The sequence below is a fragment of the Mirounga angustirostris genome, unplaced genomic scaffold, assembly GCF_029215605.1.
Source record: "Mirounga angustirostris isolate CCGP_5_RB_7025 unplaced genomic scaffold, mMirAng1.0.hap1 SCAF_6, whole genome shotgun sequence".
NCBI classification, from domain to species: Eukaryota; Metazoa; Chordata; class Mammalia; order Carnivora; family Phocidae; genus Mirounga; species Mirounga angustirostris.
The window spans coordinates 47,956,076-47,972,344 of NW_026991714.1; the positions used below are offsets into that span (position 1 = coordinate 47,956,076).

Genomic DNA, 16,269 nt, shown 5'->3' on the forward strand with positions numbered 1-16,269 from the left:
TGTTTTCATACTGTTGAGTTTGAGAGTTCTTGATATATTCTGGATCTATATCCTTTGTCAGACATATAACTTGCAGATATTTTCTCCTGTCTATGGCTTATCATTTGATTCTTAACAATATCTTTCAGAGAACAAAAGTCTGATTTTGCTTTTTGTTTTTTACCTTTTGTGCTTTAAGAAAAATAGCTTTATTGAGCTATGATTTATATTTCCTAAAACTTAAGTTTTAAAAGATACATAATTTTTTAAAAATGTACATAGTTGTGTAACCCTTACCACAATCCAGTTTTAAAGCATTTCCATCACCCAAAAGGTTCCTTGTACTATTTTATAGTCAGTTGGCATTCCTACCCCAGTTAGGTAACCACTAATTTGCTTTCTGTCTCTATATACATGCTCTTTTGAGTATTTCATATGAATGGAATCATGCAATATGTAGACTTTAAATCTGGCCTTTTTCACATAGCATAATGTTTTTTAATGCTAATGTTTAAATCCACATATAAAATTCACCCATTTAAAGTGTATGATTCAGTGGTTTTAGTGTATTTAAAGTTCTTCAACCATCAGTACAGTCTACTCTTATATTTCATCACCCCAAAAAGAAACCCCATAGCCATTAGCAATCATTCCATATTCCTCCTCACATCCCGACCCTAGGCTACCACTAATCTACTTTGTCTCTACGGATTTACCAATTCTAGACCTTTCATCTAAATGGAATCACACCAACATGTGTTCATTTTGACTGGCTTCTTTCATTTGGCATGTTTTCAAGGTTCATCTATGTTATAACATGTTTTAGTACTTCCTTTTTATTGCTGAGCTGTTTTATTTATCCACTTATTAATTGATGGGACATTTCAGTTGTTTCCACTTTTGGCTATTATTAATAATGCTATGAAGGTTCATACACAGGTTTTTCTGTGGACATAAGTTTTCGTCCTTTTATTTTTAACCTACTTCTATGGTTATACTTGAAGTGAGTTTCTTTTAGATAGCCTATAGTTGGATCATACATATCTATTATGACAAACTAGCTTATAATTATATTTAGGTCATTTTCATTTAATGTTAACCATTGATATGTTTGGATTTAGGTCTACCATATTATTTTTCTGTTATTTCTTCTCTTTCCCTTTCCTGCTTTCTCTTGGATTATTAACGTGTCTTTTTAATATTCATAGTCACTTATCTGTTGTTTCTGGCTATATTTCTTTTTTTTTCTTTTTTTAAAGATTGTATTTATTTAAGGGAGAGAGAGAGAGCATGAGCTGGGGGAGAGGGACAAACAGACTCCCCTCCTAGCAGGGAGCCTGATACGGGGCTCGATCCCAGGACCCCAGGATCATGACCCGAGCTAAAGTCAGACGCTTAACTGACTGAGCCACCCAGGTGTCCCTGGCTGTATTTCTTTGTATAGGTTTTCCTGTGGTTGCTGTAGGGATTTCAATATACATATTGAACTTTTCACACTACTTAGATTCAGTATTTTGCCACCTCAGGTGAAATATGGGAACCTTGCCCTCTTACAGATTCTTCTTTTCACTGTGTTACATAGTTGTCATATATTATATCTACATGCATTGAGAAGTCCCTACAGATGGCGTTACACTGTATGCTTTCAACTATCATATATTAAGAACTCAATAGTCTGTTGTTTACCATCATTATTTCTTTTATTCCTAATGTTCCAAAATTTCCATTATGTCTAAATTGAATTCTTTTAGAGCAGATCTACTGACAACAAGTTCTTCCCTTAACTGAGGATGTCTTTATTTCATTTTCATTTCTGAAGGATATTTTCTGTGGACATAGAATTTTGGGTTGACGGTTTTTTCTCTAAGCACTTAATGTTTTTTCACTTCTTTCTAGCCTCCATGGTTTCAGACGAGAAATCTGTAGAATTCCAGTCATGGTTCTCCAATAAGCATGATCCTGCACTTTCATCTAACTCTAGTCTCCCTAAGTAATCTCATCCAGATGCATGGTTTTAGATACCGTCTATATGCTGATGTCTGCAGCCCAGGATCTTCTCTGAGCTACAGATTTATATATCAAGGTGTTTAATTATCTCCCTCACATTTACTTGTCTACAGTGGAACTTTTGATTTATACTGCTGTTGCTTTTGAGTGAACTACATGGCCGTCTGCCCATTCACTCAAGCCTGCAGCTTGGCAGCCATTCTTTATTTTTACCCTGTCTCTTCTTATTTTATATCCAAGTAATCTGCAAGCTCTGTCAGTTCCATCTGTAAACCGGATTTTTAAGTTCTTCAACTTTTGTCTTTATGACACCATTCTTTCCGAAGCCAACCTGAACCCATTCCTGAACTGCTACATATCTCCCTGTTTCTAATTTTGTTTCTTATCTAATCCATTTTTTTTTCACCCTGTAGCCAGAGTGGTCTTTTACAAAATGGGAGTTGGAACATATGATCTCTATCCTTAAAACTGTTCATGGGTTTCCATTGTACATGGAAAAGAATCCTAAATTTTTATGGGCTTGGTCTGACTGTCAGGATGGTCTTACTAACTTCTTTTCATGCTTCTCTTCTGACTTTCTCAGTTACAGCCACACTTTGCATTTTCCTCTGCATGGCAAGTAAGTTCTTTCCTGCTTTCAGATTTTTGCACTTGCTACATTATCCCTGCTTAGATTCTTCTTTTGCTTTTGGCGTTTGCTTAAGTGTCACCATCTTCTTTTTCCTTCTTTCTTTCTTCTTGATTTTTGTTTATTTGAGAGAGAGAGAGAGAATGAGCAGGGGAGGGGCAAAGGGAGAGGGGCAGAGGGAGAAGGAGAAGCAAGAGCAGGGAGCCTGACAAGGGGCTTGATCCCAGGACCCTGGGAATCATGACCTGAGCTAAAGGCAGACCCTTAACTGACTGAGCCACCCAGGCGCCCCTCACCTTCTTTAAAGTAGTGAAATTCCTCCCTAACCCGTTATCTTCATCTCTTATGGACTTTATTTCTTGCCTAGCACCTCATATTTCCTGCCTAGTGAAGTGCTTTTTGCACATACTAGCCACTCAAGAAATATTGGCTGAATGAATGAAACATTATGCAGATTAAAAGGGCTAAATGCAAAGGTATCAGTGTTATTTTAATAATATAACAAATGGGGCTGTAGAAGTGGGTGATGTGTTGTCTTTTTATTTATAGTTTCCAAATTTTCTATAATGAACACGTGTCACTTTTATAAACGGAAAACAATTTAAAAAATGTGTCTTTCTAATAGTGTTGAGTTCAATCTTCTTAGGTTTCAAACATATCAATTTTCGGTGATCAGTTTTACGTGCATTTTTTTTCTTTTAAGATTTTATTTGAGAGAGAGCACGAGAGGGGGGAGGGTCAGAGGGAGAAGCAGACTCTCCGCTGAGCAAGGAGCCCATGCGGGACGTGATCCCGGGACTCCAGGATCATGACCTGAGCCGAAGGTAGTCGCTTAACCAACTGAGCCACCCAGGCACCCCCTACCTGCATTCTTTTTCATTTTATTCTTTAAAGTGTTTAAAAGCTATTAGATGGTTTAGATCGTTATAAGCAGCATAGAATCACAAAAATATTTATTTTCTATAATATTATCCTTTTGTAGTGTCTTAATTTTTATAGTTTTCTGATTTGTAACTATTAATTGGTAATTTGAAGAGCAGATTTACTGACTAGTAAATTATATGGTATGGAATATAGGTATGTATAGAATATGGATTATGGAGCTCCTTTCCGTTATATTTTTAAAGATTATCTAGGGAAGGGGAAATTCAGCCTGGTATTTGAAACACTGAATCATTAATTGAGGTAACCATTAGTCATTTAACTCTTGCTTTTCCCATGATGTTAACAGTACTGGCTTTATAAAAGGTTAATTTCATTGAAAGTATGAGCTTTGTTTTTTTTAAGCTATTAATAATTACCTACGTCAGAGGCATTCTTTTTCTCTAAGGTTACGTTATAATTTTGTTTCAACTTTACCGAAGGCTTTTTCAGTCCTGGTATATTATAATTTTATCCTGTTTCCTTTATGGACCTGAAACATAGCACAGTGGCTGGTAATAGTAGGTGCTTATTAAATATTGATCAGTGAGTGTTCTTAGCTGGACAGTTAGAAGTATTTCTTTTAAGATTTTATTTATTTGAGAGAGACGTAGAGAGTGAACACGAGCAGGGGCGAGAGGCAGAGGGAGAAGGAGAAGCAGACTCCTGGCTGAGCAAGGAGCCTGATGTGGGACTTGATCCCAGAATCCTGGGATCATGACTTGAGCTGAAGGCAGATGCTTAACTGACTGAGCCACCCAGGCGCCCAGTTAGAAACATTCTTGTGTTATTTTGGTAGATAATACCACTAAATAACTTAGTGTATTATTTGCAGATTTTATTAGTTTAATTCTCAATAAGGTACTCTCATCTTCAGATTTTTACATTTTATTTAACGTTGTTCCTATGTATTAGTAAAGATTTGCTTTTAAAAGTTTTAACATTCAGAAGTTTTCAACACTGTCATACCATGTTTTTATTTATTTTTAAAAATTTATTTTTATTTTAATCTTAAGTTTATTTAAGTAATCTCTACACCCAATGTGGGCTCAAACTCACCACCTGAAATCAAGAGTTGCACACTCTTTTGGGGCACCTGGGTGGTGCAGTCGGTTAAGCGTCAGACTCTTGTTTTCAGCTCAGGGACCTTGATGTCAGTCAGGGTCGTGAGATAAAGCCCTGTGTCCAGCTCTGCGCTTGGCAAGGAGTCGGCTTGAGATTCCCTCTGCCCCTCCTGCTCATGCTCTCTCTCTCTAATGGATAAATAAATCTTAAAAAAAAAAAAAGTCACATGCTCTTGCAGCTGAGCCAGCTGCACCCCTAAAATTTTATTTTTTAAATTGAAGTCTAATTGACACAATGTTGCATTAGTTACAGGTGTATACATAGTGATTGAACAAGTTTATATGCTATGCTGTGCCCCCCACAAGTGTAGTTATCTGTCACCACACAGTGCTAGCACAGTGACATTGACTGTATTCCCTACACTGTACCTTTCATCCCTGTGACTTATTTATTGCGTAACTGGAAACTTGTATTGCCCACCCATCACCCCTACAGCCATCGGTTCTCTGTATAGGTCTGTTTTTGCTTTTTGTTTGTTTATTCGTTTGTTTTGTTTTTTAGATTTCACATTTAAGGGAAATCATATGGTATTTGTCTTTCTCAGTCTGACTAATTTCACTTAGCATAATACCCTCTAGGTCAATCCATGTTGTCGTAATCATGCCGTATTTTTTTTTATGCCATATTTTTAACTGTATTAAGCTGTAGAGCCAAAATGTTAGTGAAGGCAGTTATTTCCTGGCTTCTGTGCTCATGAATCAAATTGTAACTATTTCTTTGACTTTGGATTTGTGGTTACTTGAGCTAATTTAAGTGATGCAAAAGATGAGTCTCCTTAGGGCGTTTCCTCTTTTTAAAAGTGTATTTGGTGTTTTATTGTAAACAGGTTTTCTCCAAGGAAACTTTTCTCTACAGGCTTACTTCATCATCCATTTAGGAACAAAATCCCATCAATATGTACTGACTGATCCCTACATACTTTATTATTTGTGACTCTTACGTGTGTTGCTTTTTATTTTACTTATTTTTTCAAAACATTCCCAGAGATTGTTCTGAATAACCCTGTTCTGACTCAGTCTTTGCTGATTACTAGACGTTTTCCTTTAGGTTACTCCACCCACTTGGGGACTTGTAAATGCTTACCCTCCTATTGGTTCCCTGTGGCCACTGAGTACATGAGTAAACACCACATGCATGTGGCATTGCTTGTCAGGGAGTGGAATTCTAAGACTTCTCTACACAGAACAGTTTAACTTTTGTGCTTCTGGGCAGAGGAATGGTCCTTGGAACAGTCCTGCTTCCGCCTAATAGTTATGGCAGAGATCAGGACACATCGTCGCTTTGCTGCCTGTGTAGTAGTGAGGCCTCAGACACTGCTGTACCCAACTTGACAGGTATGGTTCGGAGGTGATAGGTTGGGGGAGGGTAGATAATCACAGCAGTCAAGCGTGAATGGAGATTTCAGAAAAATTCTCTCCGTTACTGTCCTCATTGTTGGCCAGTGAAGTTTTATGTGCTTTGTTTCTGGTATTTCATAGTAGGATCTCAGGAAGAACTTACTGAAAGAAAGAACAAGTGAATAATAGGTAATATTTTGTGGTGTTAAGGTATATATGGCTTGATATGAAGAACTTAAGCTGTATTGAGAACTGTTGAATGATTTATCCAACCACTTTACATAGTTTTTAAAAGAGGTATTAAAAAGTGGTAGTTTCTTAGAGAATAAGCAATCAGATAAAGTAGAATTTGGGCAAGATAAGGATTTGTAAAATGCTTGGAAATGAATGCCTCAACTGAAAAAATTTTTAATTTATTTCTCCAGTTACTTACCTGACAAATTTCTAATTAAAATGATAAAAGTTATTGAATGACTAATTGGTGACAATGTTTTTTAATAAAATTAAACATTAAATTTAGGAGTTATCTCTGGATTTGAGTCTGAGTCTTATTCAGGATTTTAACTTGTTTAATCCTGATAATATACTTTGTACAAACTATCTCTATGTTTTGCCTTATTTTTATTGTCTTTTGCAAGTCTATCAGAAGAAAAGTAATAAAATTGCCTTTAATTAATAGTCATATTTCTGTTACCTGGGTCCTGTGTTACATAAGTGAAAATCAAGTCTTCTGTTGTCTCAAGTCCATGATCTACCTCAGTAACAGCGTTTAATGAAAGACTAACCCACTAAGGCACCGAATATATAGTAGTCACTTCACATTGTTCATAAAAACCCATTCCCAGCCTTCACACTTGCATTTGTGCGGGTACAGTACATTTGAATCATCCAGCTGTGTCTGTTTTAAGCTGATGAGGAAAGTGGCATAGATTAGACCCACTGGATAACACTGTGACATTTACTTGCCCTTCCTATAGGCTTTTTTTTTTTTTTGCCTTTATTCCTTAGCTTGTTCTTCTGCATTTAGTTCTTCAATTCTTTATGATTTAATACATGTTCATTCTTGGCCTCAGGAAAATGTTATGCTGTTTTTTGTCTTTGAAACATTTCCCTTTTGTTTGGTGCTAGAGGATAGGATGGTGTTTAAGTGGATATCCTGTGCAGACGGATTGTACAGGAAATTGACCCTTAGTTCTCTGAGAACAAAAGCATGAGTGGGAAAAAAGAAGAAAGGAAGGAAATAAGATCGTTGACTTGACCAAAAAGATCATAGAAGCAGGAATGGGAAGACAGGGAGTGGGGAATAAAAAGGATTGTTTTCCAAGTCATGGTTCTTTTAGTACTTTGGCCTCAAAAATTGCTTTTATCCTGTATTTGTTATTTTGTATATTTGAGAAATGTACAGTATTGTTTGGCCTATATACATCTTTTTAAGTTTACATCAAATTGTGCTCTTTGCCTTTTTTCAAATAACGTGGTTTTTAAGAAGCTGAACTTGCCTTTAACAAACCTCCCTTGAGCTGATGGAGCTTGTCTCCATACAGATGAATCGCATGTCGTAGACATGTCCTTGCACGTTGACAGCCTGTCACTCTGTCATCAGTGCACAATTCCTGCTCATCTAATTTAAATGCCTTCTCTTCTCTGAAACCTTTTTTGATCCAGAGTTTTGTTTTCTGTTCTGTCCTCTCATAGCGGTACAGCATGTGAGTATAAGAGTACACAAGATTCATTGCTTTTTGAGAGACTCTTATATACATGCACTATTCTGAGTGCTTGGAATTTATCAGTGAACAAAGCAGGCAAAAATCCTTGTCCTCATAAAATTGATATTCTAGTTGGGGGGAGTTAGATAGTATATATAAATATAATATGTAAATTATATCGTTTGTGGTAATAAGAGCTATGGAGAGAACATAGGGAAGGAGACATGGCGGGAGGTGGGAGTGTTGTCAGGAATAGCCCCAATTTAAAATAGGAGAGTCAGAGAATGCTGTACCAAGAGGGTCACATTTGAGTGAAGTGAATGTCTTGGGGGAGGAATTTTTTAGACAGAAGAAATAGCCAGTACAAAAGTCCTGAGGCAGAAGGGTGCCTGCCTTGTTCAAGTAATAGCAGGGAGGCCAGTGTCCAGAATGAGGTAAACTGGGGGAGGGAGTATAGGCAGGTATGGGCAAGACAAGCTGTGAAGAGCCTCGCAGGCTCTCATAAGGCTTTTGCTCTTTAAGGTAGGGAACCAGAGTTTGCCGTGGAGGAGTAACACAATCTGACTTATGCTTTAAAAACTGGCTGGAGTGTTGAGAATAGAGAACAAGGCTTGACGTGTGGAAATCAGGAGTGTGGTAAAACCCAGGAGAGAGATGATGGTGGTAACAGGGTAGTAGTTGTAGTAGAGGGAGTGAGAAGCAGATAGATTCTGGGTATGTTTTTGAAGGCAGTGCCAAGAGGGTTTCCTTATGGATTGGATGCAAAAAAGGAGTCCTGAGTGATTCCAAGGTTTTTCCTTTTGTGTTCCCCTCCCCCCCAGTTTTATTGATCTGATTGACATATTAATTTTGTAAGTTTAAGGTGTACAGTGTGTCAATTTGATAGTTGCATATTGCATAGTGATTACCACCACAGCATTAGCTAATACCTGTATCACATCACATAATTATTTCTTTTTTTGTGGTGAGAACATTTAGTATCTATTCTCTTAGCAACTTTCAAGTAGATAATACAGTATTATTAATTATAATCACTGTGCTATATGTTAGTTGCCCAGAACTTACTCATCTTATAGCTAGAAGTTTGTATTCAAACTTCAAGGTTTTTGGCCTGAGCAGCTGATAAGAAGAAATTGCCTCTGAGATGGGAAATTCTGGGGGAGAAGCAGATTTGGGGAAAGAACGGAGAGTGTTTTTTTCTAAGTCCAAATAGTGTTATTGGTGATTTATAATCTTTATATTCTGAAGCTCAGCATGACGTATAGTAGATGTTCACTAAAATTATTAGTTTTGTAAACCTTAAGTGTTTATATATTGGGTTTCGCAAAGTAAGGTATAATTGTATGGCATTTGCTGGTTTTGGCCTGCTAGGATTTAAGAGTTAGTTTCAGTATCTGCTTAATTATTGTTTCTTTTTTTTTTTTTTTTTTCCGTTTTATTTTTTTTATTTTTTTTTTACTTTTTTTTTTTATTCTAATGTTAATCCCCATACTTAATTATTGTTTCTAACTTCATTATTGATAGTACAGGAATTCTTGTTACCCTTGATTTTTGTTCCTCTTATAATCTCAAACAAGGGGGACTTCTGTCCAAAAAGAAGAACATGTACTTGAACTGTTATCAAACATTATAATGTTATCAAACATTATAATGTTAACACCATCATTGGCAAGAAACATTAGTGAGGATCATGTGATATTCAGCATAGAATCTAATAAGTATGAAAATATTCTCTATACTTTTTTGGCAGTTCTTTTCATTTTAATAAAGGATTGGCATTTTGTAGCCCCATGGAAATTCTGAGTGGATACTTTCTCAAGCATAAAGAGAAACATAGTACATGTGACTTGTTTGAAGGATGTATCATAGAATATGGTGTTTTGTTTGGTAATCCTAATTAGTTATCTTAGTACATAATACAGCTGTTTCCATTCCTTGTAACTGCATTTAAACAAGGAGCAATACATCTGATTCATATTAACTTTTCAGGGCATCTGGGCATACCTTCAGATTTGTCATAATATATATATATTTTTAAAAATTTTATTTATTTATTTGATAGAGATAGAGGGAGAGCACAAGCAGGTGGAGTGGCAAGCAGAGGGAGAGGGAGAAGCAGGCTCCCCACTGAGGAAGGAGCCCGACATGGGGCTCGATCCCAGGACCCTGGGATCATGACCTGAGCCGAAGGCAGCCGCTTAACCGACTGAGCCACCCAGGCGCTCCTGTCATAATATTCTTAATGGGAAGCAAAATTAGCTCTGAAATTATAAAGATACATTCCTTTTAAGAGGAGGAAGGAATGTGATGAAGTGAACTCTAAAACTATTAGGAAAATTACAATCCAACCTACTGCAGGAATTTCTGTAGACCATTATGAAGCCATTTTTAAAACATTGGTTAATGCTGTTTTAAGATTAAAATACATCTCACTGTTTCCCATCACTTATATTTTTGTATAATTTGGTCATTCAGTCAACAGTTACTGAACACATAGTATGTAACTCTTGCTAGAAAAAAGGTACAGTTCTCATGCTAAGGAGTGTATTGTAAAGTTTGGGAAATAAACATCAGTTGAGGATGTTGTAAAGATAAAGATAGAGGGTCCAAATGCAGCAAGTGTATACAGGTAGTAGGGAGGATGTGAGGCTTCCTAGGGGAGGGTACGTTGGAGCTGAGTATTATAAAATGAGGAGAAGTGAGCCAGTCAAAAGAAGGGTGGGATGAGATCACATCCTATGTAGCCAGGACTATGTGAACAAAGGCACAAAAAAGCAGGAAGCATGGTGTATGTTAAAGTTTAGAATTTGAAGTTTGGAGTGGGGAAATGTAAGCAGGAGAAGTAGGTAGAGAGACCTGATTAGAAAAGACCTTGAAGGCCATTAAAGAGATTTTAGCTTGATGGTGAACTATTAAAGAATCTTAAGAAGAGTGACCTGGTCAAATTTTTGTTTTAAATAGATCACTTTGCCAGCTGTGTGGAGGATGGCTTTGAGGGAGACAAGACTGGAGGCAGTAGTCCAGGTGAGAGATGGTGGGGATCGGATCTGAGGCATTGGCAGTAGAGATGGAGAGGAGGGGGTGGGGTTGAAAAGAAATAAAACCACAGATTCAAGGGTTTTTCTCCTTCAGATATAATAGTCAATTTTAAATTAAGAATGAGTGGGGAGGGAGGAGAGAGAGAGATGCTAGAAAAGTGTTGTTACGTCACAATAGGTAGTTGGAGAGTGGCAGACAGCCGCTATAAACAGTTTCTGTGATCGAGCAAATCACTACTGAAGACACAGTGTATTTTTTGTGTAAGTGACCTGGACTGCAAGAAGCAGGTGATTTTTATAGGGGTCACCCATTTTGTGTAGTGTGACTAAATTTAGGAACCCATAAAGCCTTAAGGAAAAAACCAGGTCTTACAAGGCTTCAACCCTTACACATGATAGATACTCAAATGGCTATTGTTGGTGATATTTTCTAGAGCCTTCAATTACGTTCTCAAGATACTTACAAAAATGTACCACCTAGGAAAAGAAAATAAGGTAAAAACTTTTAAAAACAACAGTTGGAAGCTGTTACATTCTAGACAGTGCATAGTAATACAAAGGTATTTTGGAGTGCCAAGAATATTTGTATAAAGCCAAAACATTTTTCTGTTGTTTAACAGATAATTTTAGTATTTTTGTTTTTTTCTGAAAGCCCTGTTTCTATAATTTTTCTATATGTAAGTGGAGGATCTGGATTTATGCAATATATACATATTTCTTAAAGTCTCTGTTTCTTTTCCACAGTTTGTTTTATGTGGAGAGAGTCAGGGAAGAAGGGTAGTTTGGGAGGACTTAGAAAACAGAGCTTAAAACCACCACCACCACCACAAAATAGCCTATATGTTTTATAAAACGAATTGCCATTTTTTGAGGTTTTTTTTTTCCATTTTGAGAAAACTGCTTTTTCTATTTCTGATTTTCATGAGTACATATAAATCACGGCTAAATGCTCATTTTGTGATCTCTTCTCTGTCTTGTTACATTTTCAACAAGTAGACTTCTCTGAAGCTTAGGAGACAGTGCCGTTTGCTCATTCTTCATGGCTCCATACTGTACAGTTCTCTCCACTCTGGAGCCGTCGGTGTATACGTGCCAGCAGCTAGAATACGATGTCCGTACTGAATTCAAGTGAATTTTTAACTGTTGAACGTACCGTGAGTTCCTTTCTCTCTCTATGTCTTTCAGAAGCCTTGCACCGCCCCTACGGTTGTGATGTTGAACCCCAGGCACTGAACGAAGCCATCAGGTGGAGCTCCAAGGAGAACTTACTTGGAGCCGCTGAGAGCGACCCTAATCTCTTTGTTGCACTTTACGATTTTGTAGCCAGTGGCGATAACACACTCAGCATCACTAAAGGTGAGCTTCACTTCTCAGTTTTCTTTTCTTTTCTTTTTTTTTTTAAAGATTTTTTATTTATTTATTTGACAGAGAGAGACATAGCGAGAGTAGGAACACAAGCAGGGGGAGTGGGAGAGGGAGAAGCAGGCTTCCCCCTGAGCAGGGAGCCCGATGTGGGACTCGATCCCAGGACCCTGGGATCATGACCTGAGCCGAAGGCAGACGCTTAACGACTGAGCCACCCAGGAGCCCCACTTCTCAGTTTTCATTAGTGCTTCCGAAATAAAGGGGTCTCTTCTAGATTCTGGCTCTGACTAAAATTAGGTGATTTGGGCCCACATACTTGGGGGTTCATTATCTTGGTTTCCTGTGTATGGGATAGTGTTAGTTTGTCTCCTTTCTAGGGCTTATTAAGGGTAAGAGGAGATAAAGTACTTTAGAAAAAGCACCACACGGTATATACACAAACTTTTCTCATTCTCAGGATTCGGTACTCTCTGTAATATGCCAGCATTCGTCTTATGTGACAGTAAGGTTTACTGTACATCTCTTCTCATGGAGCTGTGGCTAAGATGAGTCATGTTGCCAGAGCCGGGTGCTACTCAGTGTTGTCCCTGAGCTGACTGCCTGTCTGAGAACAGTTCGTTACCGGTCCTCATTGTTAAGATTAAGTACTTGTTCCCCATAGGTAAACTGACTACATCACTAAGCATAGTACTTACTGTTTAGTTCAGCTGACATTTTCTTTTTTTTGGAGCAAGACTTTCAACAAGAAGAAAGTAGTCCAGTGATTTCATATTCTGGCACAATGTCGTGTCTTATTGTGGACCTGCTTTGAGTAGCATTGGCTGAGACAGATCTCTCATCTCTGTTTAAATGGGTTAGTGAAAGGAGTCATAGGAAGGGTTTCTATTGTACTAATGCTCTCAAGAGAGTAGTAGTTTATTTCAGTAGAAAATTCTTATAAAAGGGAGGACTAAGAACATGACCAAGTAAAATCATCCGTTATTAGTTTTTTGAACAAAGAAAATGTGGAACTTTTATGAGAAAGGGTCCTGGCTGGCTCAGTCGGTAGTGTGTGAGACTCTTGATCTTGGGGTCATGAGTTTGAGCCCCTCATTGGGTGTAGAGATTACTTTAAAAAAAAAAAAAAATGAAAGAAAGCAGCATGGGACATTCTCATTGTGTCCTTGAATTGGATTGCTAATCTGCCTAAGCTTGTTCTTTTGAACCTATGAAAGCCTCCTCCTATTTCAGGATAATTTTTAACTTAAGTGAAATTGTAATTTAAATGATAATTTGTCAAACATACGCCTTTTTTTTTTTTTTTTTTTGTAAGGTTCAGAATGAGGTATTAAATGGGAGTGAATATACCAAATTAAGATAGGCCTCCATTCAGGGAATGTTACCCTTTTATAAAATTTTTATATGCATCTATTTTTTAAATCCAGCCACATTAATCAAGAGCAGAAACCTGTAACTCAAACTGGGGTAGAGCTGTGTTCCATAGTGGGTGTGAGGCACATACATAAACCTATGCCAGGAGGTGTCAAAGGCGTAGAAAAAGTAATGTGTGTGATCTCCTAGTGTCAAGTTACTTGAAGACTTTGGGTGGTTTTGCAGGGGGGGGGGTGGTGGTAGTATTTGTATGTGTGTGAGGTTTATGCATTGAGGGAAAATTTTACACAAAGTATTAGGATAAAACAGGATTTCAAAGAATTTTATACTGTGTAAGTAGTCTCTTTGGGCTACAACACACTCTTTGACCTTTATCAATACTTTAGTGGAGAAGTTTGTGAAGCAGTGACTCAGTACATTCTTTCCTAGATATGCTTTTCATGTCACCATTTTCCAAGATAGCTCCGTCACCAAGGAAACATCGATAAAGACAGTCTGTTGATACCTTAGTTACCAGTTGTGGCAACTGCTAGTGTGCAGCTCAAGGGCTGGAATTCTTGTTCTCTCATGGCGAACAGTGATTTGTCTTAAACCCCATGAAATGTCAGATTTTTCTATCAGGTTCTTATTGATATAAAATGATGTCATGCGGGCGCCTGGGTGGCTCAGTTGGTTAAGCGACTGCCTTCGGCTCAGGTCATGATCCCGGAGTCCCGGGATCGAGTCCCACATCGGGCTCCCTGCTCGGCGGGGAGTCTGCTTCTCCCTCTGACCCTCTCCACTCTCATGCTCTCTCTCACTCTCTCTCAAATAAATAAAATCTTAAAAAAAAATGATGGCATGCTAAAGCTATTTTATTATTTTAAAGGACAAGAAAATATATTTGAAAAATAATGATACTTATTTTAGTTCCTTCTTTGAGATTGTTTTTTGCTTGAATTACAAAACAGAGTTCTCCCAACATTTCTTTGTCAGTACATCCCATTAGTCATACCCTTGTCAATTTCCATGGTACTCACAACTTCCAGAGTAGGAAATTCTCCTCCTAACTTCCAAAGGGAGGAAAACAAACAAAAACCTGGGGTTTTTGACTGTATCCTACTTATGATGACCTGCCATTACCAATTATTTGTAAGGAAGCAACAATGATATACTTGATGTCTATTTTTTCTAGTTCTTGTGGTACAATAGAGAAAAGCTACAGAGGAACAAGTTTTACTTAGCTTTTCTAGTAGCACTGAGTTTTTTGTTTTTGTTTTCCTGCAGATATGGCTGGGGAGTATTTATCTGTGCACTGGTACATTTCCGCAACCACACCACACACACACCTATCTATCCATCTGTACATACTTGTATTTTATGAGTACATACTCCTAGGTTTTTGTCACTGAATGTCTCACATCCAGGTGTCAATGTGAGATGTAGGGTAACTTTATCAGCTCCCACTGGTAAACATTTCTGTGGGTTGCTGGAAAAGTTTGATGACTGCCAGAATAATGATTTTGAGCTTTTCCTCAGTGGCCTTTGCCTGATAACTAGTGGGCCATGTGCTTTTAATTGGTTTGGTTTTCTTCTGCTGACACTGAGAAGTAGGTGTGAACTCTGTAGGAAGGCGTGCATCTCTCAGAGATAAGGGCCTAAGGCCTTACAGCGTTTCTTTAGGTTATTAGTTGTTACTAATGATATCTCTTATCCTTTCCTGTTTTGTCTGAGTTGCAAGTTTAGGGGCAAAATGTATATTAGGGAGTTTAAAGTTGGTGTTCACAACTTTAACAGAGAGATCAAGGACATTGACGTTGATAGCAAGCAAAGACATTCTGAGTAACTTGTCTTGGGTTCCAGCTTCAGTGTCAGCTTCCCTTCCCACATACTAATTTTAGAGGAATGAATAGGACTGACTCATCTTCATGGGGAATGGGAGGGAAGTTGGGAAACTATAACTGTTAAAACTTGAGTCCTGGAATGTGCTTTGGGAGTTCTACTTGCCTGCCCCCCAGGCAGTTTTCTTTCTGAAAGCATGATCTGTGCTTCTATTTTGTTTTGTTTTCTTGTTTATTTTTTTGTTTTTTACATAAATGGTTTTTTGGACTCGGTGCCAACTGAAATTTAGAAGTAACTTTGTATTTCATATTTCTTATCCCTAAACCTTGATTGTTATTAACATTGAACCATATATATAAGATATATTCCTTGACAAACTGTTATGAGAAAAAAAATGAATTTTTTTTGAGGGGTGAGACTGTGTCATTTTCCAGAATAACCTTTCTGTCTTTTTTTTAACTGAAGTATAGTCGACACACAAGATTACATTACTCCCAGGTATACAACATAGTGATTTACTCTATACGTTATGCTGTGCTCACTTCAAGTGTAGCTACCATCTGTCACCACACAATGCTGTTATAATGCCATCAACTATATTCCCTATGCTGCTATACTTTTTATCTTGGTGATTTATTCATTCTCTAAAGGGATTTAAGCCTGTATCTCCTACTCCCCTTAACCCATTTTGCCCATTGCCCCACCCTCTCCCCTCTGGCAACCATCATTGTCTTTGTATTTATGGGTTCATAACCTTTCCATCTTTGTATGCCACCGTACTATAACACATATGGAGTTTCCTAAAGACATTTTTTTAGTTGGTGTAAAAACCATTAGTAAATGCCAGAAGGTTATTTCTAACTAGGCTGCTTCTGTTTAAGCTACAGGCTAAAGTGATCAATCAGGATATGATGAACAGCCAAGTTTGTTTTCATTGTTTTTTAAAAAAATGTTGCCATAAGAGTTTGTGA

General features: G+C 37.6%; 1 protein-coding gene across 15 annotated transcripts in view; it reads left to right on the plus strand.

Moving 5' to 3' along the window:
• ABL2 (ABL proto-oncogene 2, non-receptor tyrosine kinase) overlaps positions 1–16,269 on the plus strand; it is a 112,902-nt gene that overhangs the window by 74,269 nt on the left and 22,364 nt on the right. For 8 of the 15 annotated variants that reach the window (XR_010412325.1, XR_010412326.1, XM_045877361.3 and 5 more), the window contains 2 exons: positions 10,665–10,727; positions 11,927–12,097. Coding sequence is in view for 11 of the 15 variants with exons in the window: in XM_045877361.3 (XP_045733317.2) it covers positions 10,665–10,727; positions 11,927–12,097 (234 nt within the window). In the remaining 4 variants the exon portion in view is untranslated. Of the gene's footprint in view, positions 1–4,938; positions 5,995–10,664; positions 10,728–11,926; positions 12,098–16,269 lie in introns of those variants that run through there. The other 7 variants (XM_064594254.1, XM_045877367.3, XM_064594253.1 and 4 more) reach the window with 6 other exon arrangements.